This window comes from Diabrotica undecimpunctata, chromosome 9 (assembly GCF_040954645.1).
Source record: "Diabrotica undecimpunctata isolate CICGRU chromosome 9, icDiaUnde3, whole genome shotgun sequence".
Classification (NCBI taxonomy): Eukaryota; Metazoa; Arthropoda; class Insecta; order Coleoptera; family Chrysomelidae; genus Diabrotica; species Diabrotica undecimpunctata.
This window is the reverse complement of record NC_092811.1, coordinates 38,522,983-38,538,054: the sequence shown is the minus strand read 5'-3', so window position 1 is coordinate 38,538,054 and position 15,072 is coordinate 38,522,983. Positions and strand designations below refer to the sequence as shown.

Here is a 15,072-nt window from a genome sequence, read left to right as displayed (position 1 = left end):
AGGGCTTGTTTTAAACAAGAAAGCTCAGCGGATCTACTTGCATCATCGGAAAGGCGTATTGATCTGGATACAAGGGTATTAATGACTGAATTAATTTGTGAAGGTGGGTGGTGAGAGTTGGCATGCAAGTAACGATTGGTATGTGTGGGTTTTCGATAGACAGAGTAATGAAAACCTTGGGATTGGTGTTTCTTTATGAAAACATCGAGAAACGGTAGGGATAAATCAGTTTCCACCTCCATCGTGAACTGGATACTAGGATGTATACCATTCAGATGGGTTTGGAAAGACACCAAAGCATCCCTGCCATGGGGCCAAATGACGAATGTATCGTCAACATATCGTAGCCAACATGTGGGTTTGAGCATTGATGTGGATAGTGCTCGGGTCTCGAAGTCTTCCATAAAGATATTGGCAATCACTGGAGATAGAGGGGAGCCCATTGGGGCACCATTTATTTGTCTGTAGAATTGATTTTGGAAGATGAAATAGGTGTTGGACATACAATGTTTAATGAGAGATAAGTGGTCTTGTTGGATACTGTACTTAGTTTTCAGAATGTTTAGAGTTTCATCTATAGGAATGTTTGTAAAAAGTGAGACAATATCGAAACTTACTAGAATGTCTGACGGTGATATAGGGTATTGTTTAAGAAGTTCGATGAAATGAAAAGAGTTTTTGACGAAGGATGAAGCATTTTCGGCGAAAGGTTGTAGAGTTTTGACCAAATACTTGGCCAATGGTTGTGTAGGGCAGTTGTATGCACTGACAATGGGACGTAGAGGAATATCGGGTTTGTGAATTTTGGGGAGGCCATATATTCGAGATGTTCTTGAAGACTTTTCACGAGGAATTAGGGATTTTTTGATGTCAACAGTAAGAGAGGTCTTATTGATAATGGCTTTTGTTGTTTTCTCCAGATAGGTTGTTGGATTATTAGGAATTGGTTTGTAGTCTGGAGTGTTAACGAGATTTGAAAGTTTATTGATGTAAGAAGAAGTGTTTAGGATGACGGTGGCGTTTCCTTTATCGGCGGGAAGAATGACTAGATCTGGATTTGACCGAAGTTCTTTCAGGGCTTTTTTCTCGGATTGGCTAATGTTCTGAGCAGGAGGTTTTGAGTTTCTAATATATATATATATATATATATATATATATATATATATATATATATATATATATATATATATATATATATTTCCTAACGTGTCTTCATATTAGGGGTGATAAAGTACCCTTGTTTCAGTTAGATATTCCACCCTTTATACAGACTTTGGTCTCACGAATGAGTATCTCTGGTATTTAGAGATTAGCCATCAGCACCATCATGTTTTTAGCTATGCTATTATGTTCCTTCAGAAGTCTATAGAAAGTTTATGTATGGTTCTGCTAAACTCCTTATATCTAGATATGAATACTTGGTTTGTTTACCCTAAAACTGAATTGATATTCTTCTCTACCAGAAGGAATATTCAAGAACCATTTATACTATCCGTTAATGAGTGATACTCCTGTGTAGCTAATACTTTTTGTTTTGTCCTCTTTTTGTGGACGTGTGATTTATTAGCTGGTGTATTAGGTAAGATAATGCTTCTCCACATATTTTAAGAATTCTGCTGGTATTTCATTAACCACAGATGCTTTATGGTTTTTTAGTTTGTTTGAGACCTCTGGAATTCTCAAATAGGACACATCCACTGTCATATAAATGTCTTCTTTGTTTGATTCTGTGATTTTTGACTTAGAAGGTTGTATAAATATTATTTCCATTCTTTTATTAGTTTTTCTTTTTTATGTGATTATGTAGGTATTATGTTTATATGGTTCTATTAATATTATTTCCAGTTCTATCTTCAGAGAGTAGCACAGCTTTCTGCATGATCTTATATGTATAGATGTTCATTTAGACCCAGCTTTTTTATATCTTCTAGAAGGCTCTTCGGAATTACTCCAGTAGTAGAAAAGTATCGTCTGCGTACTTTCCATTCTCCATCTTCTTATTTGTATTTCCATATATCTGTACTTGGCAATCTTTTCGTTGTATCCAGATTTAGCCATACGGCTCACACTCCCTCTAAGGGGAAAATTCACTCATCCCAGTTACCTACGGTATCAAAAGGATTGAGCTCTGGTGGGACTCTTTCCGTGTTATCGAGCCCTAGGTGACTTGGTATGTTGAAGTATCCCCCAAAAATTTTCGTACACATCTGGACGTCGCGAGGAGTACAGCTTTCTGTATGGCCTTATAGAGATGGTCATTTAGACCCAGCTGTTTTATGTTCTCTAGGAGGTTTTTGGGAATAACACCAGTAGTAGATAAAATAATAGGTACTGTCTGGGTACTTTCCATTCTCCATTGTCTCCTGATTTGTATTTCTAGATCTCTGTACTTGGCGATCTTTTCATTGTATTTAACACGTAAATTATTGGTGTTGGGTATCGCCACATCAATAACTGTTGTTTGCCTAGTAATTTTATTAACTAGTATGAGATCCGGTCTATTATGCGCCACTGGTTGGTCTGTAAGCACAGTGCGGTCTCAGTATAGCTTGTAGTTGTCATTTTCAAGCATTCGTTGTATTATTATTATCATTATTGTTATAATTAATATTACTAACTTTTTATAAAATAGGTCCTGAGCACAGTCGAACTTCTGATTTTGGTGAAGAATAGCAGAATGTCAAACTTAAGGATGCTTTGGTAAAATTCCTCATTGACCATTGGAATACGCAAGCTGCTGTCAATTTTTGAGAAGATAAAGAGTTTTCTTTTTATCTTTTTAATATAAAATTCAAAGATAATATGTTTCTTATGAAAATATATAATATGCTTTGAGTATACGGCTAACAATAACCCAATTCACTTCCAAATTGTTAACGAATCTGCAGCGCGGGACATGGGAAAGCTGATACAAAAGTTGCATTTTTTCTAAGTCAAAATGAAAGTGGACTGAAGTCAATAAGCGAGAATTAAGAAGCGTTCTTAAGCAGCATTGCTTAAGAACGTCCTATATAGGTAGCATTTGGAGTAATGCTTATTTGGATTACTTTGACTTAAAGGCAAATAATTATGGATGGGTACTGGTAGGCGACTCATAGGTCTTCAGATATTATGAGGGCGATGACGTCATTGAATACGTGAGAGATGTATTCGTTCAAATAAATGACGCTGAACGTAGTTATAATAATGAAAAAAACAATCTTTGGGATACAAGTGTGTAAAAATATTATAAGTGCATATCGAATGTAGTGTGTATAGTTTATTTCACGAAAAATGGTTGAGTGCTTAATGATTGCAATAAAACCCGACCGCAAGTACCCCAGCTTAGTCAACATTAGTTGAGCAGGTAAGTATTCAGGTAAGATTGAAGTTACTGTGGAGTGTCGTTATCTTGTTTGTATAATAAATTCCTGGTAATATAAAAACGATTAAAAAATCGTATAAAATTATAAAAACGATTAGAATACACTTTATTTCATAAAGTTGTAAACATTTTTTTTTTTTTTATATCGTCGTTCCAGCGCATTTGAGGTCTTCCTCTTGGTCTCTTCGCATCATACGGTGGCCAGTTTCCGACTTCTTTGGTCCATCTACCATCTTTGAGACGTTCGTTGTGTCCAGCCCATTTCCATTTTAATTTAGCTGCTTGTTTCGCGGCGTCCTTTATTTTTGTTTTGTTCCGGATTGCTTCGTTCGTTTGCCGATCTATTAGTGAGATACCAAGCATCTGTCGTTCCATGGCTCGCTGAGTTTTTCGAATCTTTTCCATGTCGATTCTTGATCCAAGAATCGAACACTTTGGTTCGAAGGTTTTGGGGTATCTTTTTGTCTTTCAGTATGTATGAGAGTTTTCCAAATGCGGCCCATCCCATTCTTACTCGTCTGCTTATTTCGGTAGTTTGGTTTTCTTTGTTTACCTTGATATTCTGACCCAGATATATGTATTCTTCTACATGTTCCACTTTTGTTCCTTGGATGGTTATCGTCGGTTGATCATCTTTATTCAACATTAGCTTAGTTTTACTCAGATTCATTTTCAGTCCTTTTTTTATGGATTCCGTATGAAGCTCATCGATCATCGTCTTCAGTTCTTTCCAGCTGTCGGCTATTAGTACTACGTCATCTGCATATCTTAGATGGTTTAAATACTTTCCGTTTATCGATAGTCCCTTCGTTTCCCAATTTAGTGATTTAAAGATGTCTTCAAGTGCGGCAGTAAATAGTTTTGGAGATATGGTGTCTCACTGTCTTACTCCTCGGTTGATTTTTATTGGCCTCGTTTTCATTCCGTTATCCATCGTGACTACCATTTCAGCGTGTTGATATATATTATGTATTAATATCCTATATCTAGAATCTATTCTGCTGTTGACCAGTGCTTCCTCAATAGCCCATAATTCTATGCTGTCAAAAGCTTTCTCGTAGTCTATAAATGCTAAACAGATTGGTAAATTGTATTCGTTAACTTTTTCTATTAGGACCTTTAGTGTGTGAAGATGGTCACATGTACTGAACCCTTTTCTAAATCCGGCTTGCTCTACTGGTTGATATACATCGAACTTTGTTGTCAATCTATTTGTAATTATTTTTGTGAATGTTTTATAAAGTTGTGATAGTAGTGATATTGGACGATAATTTTTCAGATCTGTATTGTCCCTTTTTTGTGTATTAATATTGTGTTAGCAGTATTCCATTCCTTTGGTATGTTTCCTTCAAATAGGCATTTATTAAAAAGTATTTTTAGGTACCTGATGACTTCTTCTCCGCCTTCTTTCAACATTTCTGCCAGAATTCCATCACTACCCGGTGCTTTATTTCTTTTCAATTCTTTAATTGCATTTTCTATTTCTACTTCGCTTATTTCGGGCATTACTTCAGAATTTACGTTTGTTATTTGTCTTTTCAGATTTTGCTTTAAAGAGTCGGGGGGATCGTTTCTTGAGCGGTATAACTCAGTATAGAAGTTTTCAACTATGTTTGATATCTGAGCTTTGCTTGTTTCTAGTTGGCCTTGTTGATTTTTCATAGTTATAATATTTTTCTTTCCTAATTTCGGTTTGGTATATTTCAGACTTCGATTTTTCTCTATCACTCTTTCTACATGTTTTTGTTGATGTTTTTTAATATCGTCTTTTATCTGTTTTCGTATGGCTCGATTAAGTTCTTTGTATTCTGTGGTATTTCTTTTGTTTAGTGACAGGAGCTCTTTTCGTTTTTTCAGCATATTCTTCGATTCTGCACTTATTTTGGATTTTTTGTTGTTATGGTGGGTTGCTACTTCTGAGCTAGCTTTCAATAGTTCTTGTGTTATAACTTTGTTAATTTTATTAACGCTGAGTTGTTCTAGATTCAGTGCTTGGGCGGTTTTTGTATATATATATATATATATAATCTTATATATATACATATATATACATATATATATATATATATATATATATATATATATATATATATATATATATATATATATATATATATATATATATATATATGTCTATTCAAAAAGGATAAGGGAGAAAATGGTTGCACTTAAAAAAAAATCTCCTAGTGACAGTGGTTTTAATAGCATAAGCGAAAATCTCGGAACGATGCTAAAACATTTTTGCAACTTTTCCAAATTGTAATTTTTCTTTTTCTTGATCTTCGGTTATGCCTTTTTTTGCAGCTTCCTTATCGTCAACACTAACAAACTTCCATTTGGCATGAGGAATAAAATCACGGACAATAACCTATTAACATTACATGTCTATGTAAATCCTTTGGGGCACTAGTAACCCTTATGCCAAAATTAATATTCCTTTATCGATTCATAAAATGGAATAAGGGATAAAATCGTGGAACCAAACAAATTTTTTGTAATAAGAAAAATTTGATTTTCAAAAAAACGCACCCTGGTTCAAGTCTAAATTACCTTTTTTTCTGCTTTTCTCATATGACATTTTCAGTACACAAAAAAGCATAGGGAAAAAATCATGGTTAAATTTCGTATTGAAATCCGACTGTCTATTTGCCATTTTTGGGGAAATTAACTTGTTAAATTTTCTGGCGCTCATATTAAATTGATGCAGCATACGTTGTAAATCATCTTCACTTTGAGAGAATAGTATTGCGTCGTCTGCATAACAGATTATTTTAAGTTATTTACTTTTTTTATTATTTTATATATGATCACGTTGAACAATATAGGACTCAGGTAATCTCCCTGTCTTATCCCACTGCCAGCTTCAACTGGATCAGTTAGTTCTTCTTTTACTTTTATTGTGTTTTAATTACTCCTAGAGGTATCTCTCTTGCGTACAATAAGTGGATAACATCCTTTAATTTGACCCGGTCAAATATCGAAGTATAGCTGTTATATTTGATCTTTGGAAAGCTTAGAATATCTAGAGAGTACTTTCAATTAGTGAAGTCTCTGTCCCGTTTTTTTAGTTCTTGACAAGTTACACAATTCTGGGAGATTTTGAGTGACACAGTCTTGGAATAATTCCCAATTTCGATAATGTATTTTATACAATTGAGGAAATTCGTTGTTTGGGAGTAGTAAGGTCAATGTTGACCAGGAGAGTGAGGATTTAAAAATCTTTTAATTTAAGTACTTGCACACCCAAACTAACATCAAAAATAGAACATCTATCTTATTCTACTTTGTTACAGTGATGTCTGTTATAGATAAATAATTTCAATAAATACCACATATTTCAAAACATACCTCATCAATGAATATTAATATCTTTTAAAGAATATAACATCACATTTACTTTTCAATAAACAATTTACATAAGACCTACATCCCTATCCTAGTTGTTAATATCAGTTTACCCTCAAGAACTATCCCTTTATTTGTTAAATAAATATTAGTCGATTGACTGTCGGACGGTAAGCACGTGCGTGTGACTGAGTTCGGTAGTGAAGAGAATAAACCAGTATAGAAGCGGTAAGCCGTTCAGTTAATTAAATATAATTTATTAGTATTTATACTCATTGTTAATATAAAATAAAGAAACAATAACAACAGACGTTCAGAGCAGGTTTGTCTTCGAAGAGTAGATCTGGACAGATCTGCTATCGCAATGTTTGTTTTTGTTTTTATCGCTTGTGCCATTAATAAAAATAAAATAGGCCAGGCCTTAAACAAAAATTATTAGACTATTTAAATTTATTTATTTATATTAGTTATTCAATGCGATGTTCGCAGAGAATACACAACGTTCACAAAATGAGCAGTCGCTTTATAATGCATGGTGTCAGTCAGAAGAAAATGTTAAGAGACTTAATATGGATAACCAACGGTTGAGTCAAATAATCGCCGATATGGAAAAGAGATTAGCGCAGCTGGAAAAAGCCTAACAACATACAGGGTTAACCGCAAGTGCTGATGAATCACAAAAGAAATTAAAAACAGATAAACTTGAATACTGCACCGATGAAGAAGATTTAGCGTATGAAACGGACTGGATAAGAACCGAAAACAGGAAAACTAACAAAAAACGTAAAATGGATACCTCATTATCTCCTCCCTCTCAGCAAAAATCAAGTGCAGAAACACAAATTGAAAAACCAATAAAAAAACCAAAACCACCACCTCCGGTTGTAGTAGAAGGTTTTCAAAGTGTTGTTGACCTAAGCAAGCTTCTGACTGAGGCTGGTATTACATTCACTATGAAAATCATAAACAGTGAAGTTATAAAAATTAATACAGCCAATAGCGATCATTATAGAGCTTTAATAGATAAATTAAATACGAGTAACCTTTCGTACCACACTTATGATAATAAGCAAGAGAGACCAATTAGAGTTGTTGTTAAGAAATTACATCACACATGGCCACCAGAGGAAATAGTAAAAGACCTACAAAACCGACAATATAAAGCCATTAAAGCTGATAAGAAATTCAAATGGAAAACTAAAAAACCACTAGATATGTTCATCCTAACATTTAGACAGGATGAAGATATAAATAGAATTTACGGCATAACAGACATACTTAGTACGAGAGTTGAAATCGAGCCATTAAGGAGTTCCAGATTAGTCCCACAATGTAAAAGATGCCAGGCTTACGGACACACGTGGAAATACTGTAAAAAGGAGCCAAGATGTGTAAAATGTATTGGTAAACACCTTACTAAAGATTGCCAAAAACCACCAGAAGATAAACCAAAATGTGTTCATTGTGGAGAAAACCATCCTGCAAACTACCGCGGATGTTATATAGCTAAAAAATTACAAATAATAAGAAACGAGAGAACAAACAAAGGCAATGTTATAAAAGCGCCCCATAGAGTTATTGAAAGCAAAAAACTAAAAACGGCAGAGGTCACTGAAAATAGAAGTTACAGCGATGTAACAAAAAATGCAAGGAGACATGCATCATCGCAAGAAGAAAAAGAAACTGACATTACATTAAAAATGATATTGGAAAAGCTCACCAAGATTGATGACAAAATAACTCAAATCGATATCAGAGTTACCCGACTAGAGCATAGCGCTAAAGGAGCTATTCCGAAAATCAGAAATGGCTAAAGACCTCCGAATAATGGCGTGGAACGCAAATGGACTGTTACAACATCAGATCGAGTTGCAAGCAGTACTAGATATTGAGAAAATTGATCTGTGTCTCGTTTCTGAAACACACTTCACTAAACAGTCATATGTAAAATTTAGGGGGTATAGAGTATATTCTACTGTACACCCAGATAATGCAGCTAAAGGAGGAAGCGCTATTATAATTAAAGATAACATCTTGCATCATGAGGAATTAAAATATGCAACTGAGCACATACAAGCTACAACAGTCTGTGTGAAGATGAAAACACATACCTTAAATATAAGTTCAATATATTGTCCTCCTAGACACTCCATTAAAAGAGAGCAATATAAAGAGTTTATGAACACTTTAGGAAAAAGATACATCATCGGTGGCGACTTTAATGCAAAAAATACCCACTGGGGCTCTAGGCTAACTACAACTAAAGGAAAAGAATTATTGTCAGCTATTAAGGAACAAAAGGGTGAAGTAATCTCTACTGGTAGACCAACATACTGGCCTACCGATAGGAACAAAATTCCAGACCTGATAGATTTCTTTATTTACAAGAATATCTCAGCTAACTATCTGGATATCAATGACGGCTGGGACATGAACTCTGATCACTCACCGATAATTTTAACTATGAGTGATACAGTGATTAAAAAAGAGTTTAATCCAATATTGACTAATAAAAAAACTGACTGGGAGAGCTTCAAAATAAACCTAGAACACAAAATTAATCTTGCTGTGCCATTGAGAAACACGAGGCAACTTGATGACGAATTAGAAGTCTTTATAAAAAATATCCAACAGGCAGCTTGGGAAAATACTCCCACAATAACTTCTAGAACAAAAGGGAACAACTATCCAAAAGAAATCCGAGAACTCATAGTAGAAAAAAGGAAGTTAAGGAAAAAATGGCAGCAATATAGAGCTCCACGAGACAAAACTAGTCTAAATAATGCTACACAAAAACTAAAAAGGGAGATAAATAATATAAAAAATTCAACAATTAATTCTTTTTTAAGTAATTTAACAGCTGACCAAAACACAGATTATTCTTTATGGAAGGCAACAAAAAGAATGAAGAGACCAATTATTCATTCTCCTCCTATCAAGTTGGAAAACGGCAACTGGGCTAGAAGTAACGAACAGAAAGCAGAACGATTTGCAGATCATTTAGAAAGTACGTTCAAACCCAACCACAATGATGGCGAAATACTGAGATGGGAAGAACCTTTCCAAACTGAAGAAAGAATAACGTTAACATCACTTAGAGAAGTATCAACAGAGATAAAAGAGAATATAAATCCTAAGAAAGCTCCAGGATATGATCTCATAACAGGCGAATTATTAAAAAATTTACCAAGAAAAGCCATAGTTAAGCTGACACACCTAATAAATGCTGCTTTTAGATTGAGATATGTTCCCAGACTCTGGAAAGTAGCCGAAGTAATTATGATCGCCAAACCAGGTAAATCTCCTAATGAAGTGACATCCTATCGACCAATATCACTCCTTCCGGTGATGTCAAAACTATTTGAAAAACTTCTATTGAAAAGATTAAAACCAATAATAGAAAGAAAAAATCTTATACCAAATCATCAATTTGGTTTCAGAAATCAACATTCCACTATAGATCAAGTTCACAGAATAACGAATATAATAGAAAAAACATTAGAAGAAAATAAAGTCTGTTCTACAATCTTCTTGGATGTAGCACAGGCGTTTGATAAAGTCTGGCATGACGGTTTAAACTATAAACTAAGAACGTTCATGCCTAAACAGTATTCAGAAATCTTGAAATCATACATTGCGAATAGATATTTCAGAGTAAAAGAAGAAGAAGTTTACACCGACTTAAGGGAGATCAAAGCTGGCGTGCCACAAGGGAGTGTCTTAGGTCCGGTCCTGTACCTACTGTATACGTGTGACATTCCAGAGCTAGAACAAAATACTATTGCCACCTTCGCGGATGATACAGCCATACTGGCGATAGGAGACACTAGTGAAGAAGCGACTGATAAGCTGCAACTATCAGTAAATAAAATACATAACTGGACCAGAAAATGGCGAATAAAATTAAATGAGACTAAATCTGCACACGTTAACTTTACAAATAAAAAAATAGAAAATTTGCCAGTTAGAATAAATGATACCCGAATTCCTTATGCAACATCAGCAAAATACTTGGGCATCACCCTAGACGCGAAGCTGCGCTGGAAAGTCCATGTCAAAAAGAAAAGAGGGGAGCTTGATATTAGATATAAGAAATTGTATTGGCTGATTGGAAAAAATTCAACATTATCAATTCATAATAAATTATCCATCTACAAGCAAGTACTGAGGCCAGTATGGGTATATAGGTGCCAACTCTGGGGCTGTACCAAAGCTAGTAATATACATATTATCCAGAGATTTCAAAACAAAGTACTGAGAAACATTGTTGATGCTCCTTGGTATATCCGTAACAGCAACCTCCACCAGGACCTGGGTATGGAAACTGTGATCGAAATAATCAAGAGAACAGCAGCAAGTCACGAGCAGAGGCTGCATAGTCATGTGAATGTCGAGGCAATCCAGCTTCTTGACAACACTGAACTAAAGAGAAGACTCATAAGGACAAAACCATTTGAGCTAGTGTAAATGTGTAACAGTTTAGTGTAAAAAGCAGAGTATAGTGCTGTGAAATTATTGCATGTTAGTTGTAGTGCATTAGTTAATAGATAAAATAAGAGTAAGCCATAGGGTAAGCCTTAGATTTAATCATTTGCTGTTATTATGTTAGGTCAGAAAATAACTGATAATTGGTCATTTGTGACCAGATAGCAGTATACAAACACCGCACAGGTGTTAATAAAAAAAAAAAAATTGTTAAATAGTTGAAGTAAAACCGATGATCATCAGTCACCAGTTTACCATCACTGATTTTTAAAGTATGTTTTCTCAAACATTTAATAATAATCCTTGTATCGGTATGTAAGTAATATGTATTTAATTAATTTAAATTCATACTTAATAAATCGCACACATATAATATTGGCATAATTGCTATACATTTTGTACCAGACAAGATCCTAATACGAGTTATTATATTTTCAGCATTTAGTTTACCATGAACCGTTGACCTGAAGGTGCCTAGCAAATTTTAGTATGCGAAACCGGCCGTTGGTGGTAGAATAAATTGATTGTATTATTCTTATTCTTATTCTTTTACCTATTCAAAACATATGCTTTGAATAATTGCTATTAAGGCTGTTTTATCGGTGCATCAAAACCAAGGGACAGTGTTTTCTCTGTTATTTACTGACAAAATGTCTCGAAATTTGGACACGGTATTCGAAATTATATTGCCTTTAAACTGATGGTTTTACTTTTTTTATTTTTTTGAAACTTCTGTTGAAAAATTGGAATATACTGTTTAACGTTCTATTATAACCAAACTTTTTACGCCCATCACTCGAAAGAGTTTTTTTTCTGTAATCGTTGATTTTTGTTTCACCTTTCTGTGTCCAGTAATAATCGAGAAAAGCGTGTTCCAACTTTAAAGAAAATTGCTAAAAAATACTGAAATCTAATAGTGAAACGTGTTACTCATCATTGGGCTTAGTTTCATCGTTATCGCCTTCGTGACGTCAAATCTCATGAACGTACGGTCAGTTAGTTCGTGTTAAAACTAATTTGAATGGAGAATAATGTATTTGTTGTCATTAAACTACCCGTCGGCCGGCGGCACTGAGTAAAGATGGTCTCGCGTAAGCAGTGTAGAAAAGTAAGTGATACGCCCATTTCAAATCGCAGTTGGCTTGAACTGCTAAAACAGCCTTAAATATTCATTTAAAAGTAATGAAAAATGAATATAGCCATAAAATAACAGATAAAAACTTATTCTATGTCAAAAAGAAATTTTGTCTCTCCGAAAATATAAATTTTATACATAAATCTATAATTTAGGCTGATCCGGCCACGCTTCGTTATGGCACCAACATTTTTTGGATATTTCCACTGAACATAAAGTGATCCAACAGTGTAACAAATACACCAAACTTAATTGAAATTAAATATACTTAATAATTATTAAACGTACTGGTATCAGTGGAATCAATTATGGTATTAAAGAAAAATTGAAAATTCAAGCACTACCTATTAAAAATTTACACAATGTCTATTTAAGCAGACCTGTATAACATTTACTGCTATGTATTAAAAACTTAATTCAACAGTAATTACAATTCTTTTGTTATAAAACTGCCGAATTTCCTATTTGGGTAAATAAGTTTTTTGGTATCTCTTATAATGGATTTTGCCACAAAAGTTGATCACCCTGTATGTTTTGACTTCAAACAAAATTTTTAAACATTTCATTTCAATTTCATACTTGTTCTAGTACTGATAAGACAAATGTTATATGCCAGTTCTCTTTAATTTAAGAACACCAAAGTACTAAATCCACATATTACATCAAACTCGAGAGTTACGCATAAAAGTTGTATTGCAGGTAGGTTCCTAACCTACGTTCCTAAAAACATACGTTTAAATCGCTTTTAAACTTAATATTGCAGATCAATTATAAATGTTTAAAGAAATCAATAAGGCTCTCACTATTAAATTGTGTTTATTTATTAATCACAAATGATATAAAACACTTTTATGTAAAGACTCGCTTGTTAATTACGACTATAAATAAAAAAGATGAATTCCGCTAGTCCAAATTTTACTATTAAATTCATTACTGTTTTCTAGCATTTTTACTTAGGTAAATGACAAAATTCCACATGCAATAGTACATTCTTTTATAACCTGTTAAAGGGTTATTTATATCCGATATGAAAAAAATTTGCAGCAAATTTCACATTTAAAAGGTTCATCTCCAGTATGTATTCTTATATAACATGTTCTGTTAACCTGGATCTTTTTAAAAAACTGTTGTCAATTTCACATGCAAAACTGATCTCTATTATGTATTCTCATAATCTCTCTGTGTGTATTCTCGGATGTTCTGTTAAACTGGATCTATGTGAAAAACTTTTGCAGCAAATTTCACATGCAAAAGGTTTATCGCCAGTGTATACTCATATGAGCTGTTAAACCGGATCTTCGTGAAAAACTTTTGGAGCAAATTTCACATGCAAAAGGTTTATCGCCAGTGTGTATTTTCATATGCTTTGTTAAATTGGAACTTTGTGAAAAAATTTTGGAGCAAATTTCACAAGCATAACGTTTATCCCTAGTGTGTATTCTTATATGACCTGTTAAGCTGCATCTATTTGAAAAACTCTTGGAGCAAATTTCACATGCAAAAGGTTTATCGCCAGTGTGTACTCTCATATGTTGTGTTAACTTGCATCTTTGTGAAAAACTTTTGGAGCAAATTTCACATGCAAAAGGTTTATCGCCTGTGTGTATTTTCATATGCATTGTTAAACTGGAACTTTGTGAAAAACTTTTGGAGCAAATTTCACAAGCAAAAGGTTTATCCCTAGTGTGTATTCTTATATGACATGTTAAATTGGATCTATTTGAAAAACTCTTGGAGCAAATTTCACATGCAAAAGGTTTATCGCCAGTGTGTACTCTCATATGTTGTTTTAACTTGGATCTTTGTGAAAAACTTTTGCAGCAAATTTCACATGCAAAAGGTTTATCGCCAGTGTGTACTCTCATATGTTGTTTTAACTTGGATCTTTGTGAAAAACTTTTGCAGCAAATTTCACATGCAAAAGGTTTATCGCCAGTGTGTACTCTTATATGTTCTGTTAAGTTGCATCTTTGTGAAAAACTTTTGGAGCAAATTTCACATGCAAAAGGTTTTTTGTCAGTGTGTACTCTCATATGTAGTGTTAACTTGGATCTTTGTGAAAAACTTTTGCAACAAATTTCACATGCAAAAGGTTGATCGCCAGTGTGTATTTTCATATGTTCTGTTAAACTGGATCTATGTGAAAAACTTTTGCAGCAAATTTCACATGCAAAAGGTTTATCGTCAGTGTGTACTCTCATATGTCGTTTTAACTTGGATCTTTGTGAAAAACTTTTGGAGCAAAATTCACATGAAAAAGGTTTATCGCCAATATGTATTCGCATATGTTCTGTGGTAAGGTAGTTTTTCTCGGTGTTCACATTACTCGAGGCACTTAAACATTGATCCAAATTAGCGGTAATTCTAACATAGTCTTTGAATAACTGTTCTTCAGTTTGTATATCTTCATGGGGAAAACCTAAAATCGTTATTATCTATTAAACCACTATCGTGTACATACTTAAATAAAAAAATATTTTATGATCGGTTAAAAAATCTCAGAAGAAAGCTAAAGGGGTTAACTTTAATAGAACAAAGTAGACTTATTTTACTGTAATTATAATATTAATAAAAATATAATAATTATCATAGTTGGAAGCAAAAGCCAGCACAGGCTTTTTGGAAGGCAGCAAACATTTACTTAAACAATGCAGGTATTGGTAAGTACATTTGCAAAAATGTGCATGGTTTGTGCGAATTTAATTTTCGTCAATATGAGAGAAAAGAAGGCGAAGACTAACTA

General features: G+C 33.8%; 1 protein-coding gene across 3 annotated transcripts in view; it reads right to left on the bottom strand.

Annotated features, from left to right (window-relative positions):
• Positions 1–15,072, bottom strand: part of LOC140449876 (uncharacterized) — a 117,515-nt gene that overhangs the window by 21,235 nt on the left and 81,208 nt on the right. Inside the window, exon 2 of one of the 3 annotated variants that reach the window (XM_072543270.1) lies at positions 13,160–14,748. The exons of the other annotated variants lie outside the window; for them this stretch is intronic. Within the exon in view, the coding sequence (XP_072399371.1) occupies positions 13,586–14,748 (1,163 nt within the window). The 3' untranslated portion in view covers positions 13,160–13,585. Of the gene's footprint in view, positions 1–13,159; positions 14,749–15,072 lie in introns of those variants that run through there. 3 annotated transcript variants of the gene reach the window in all.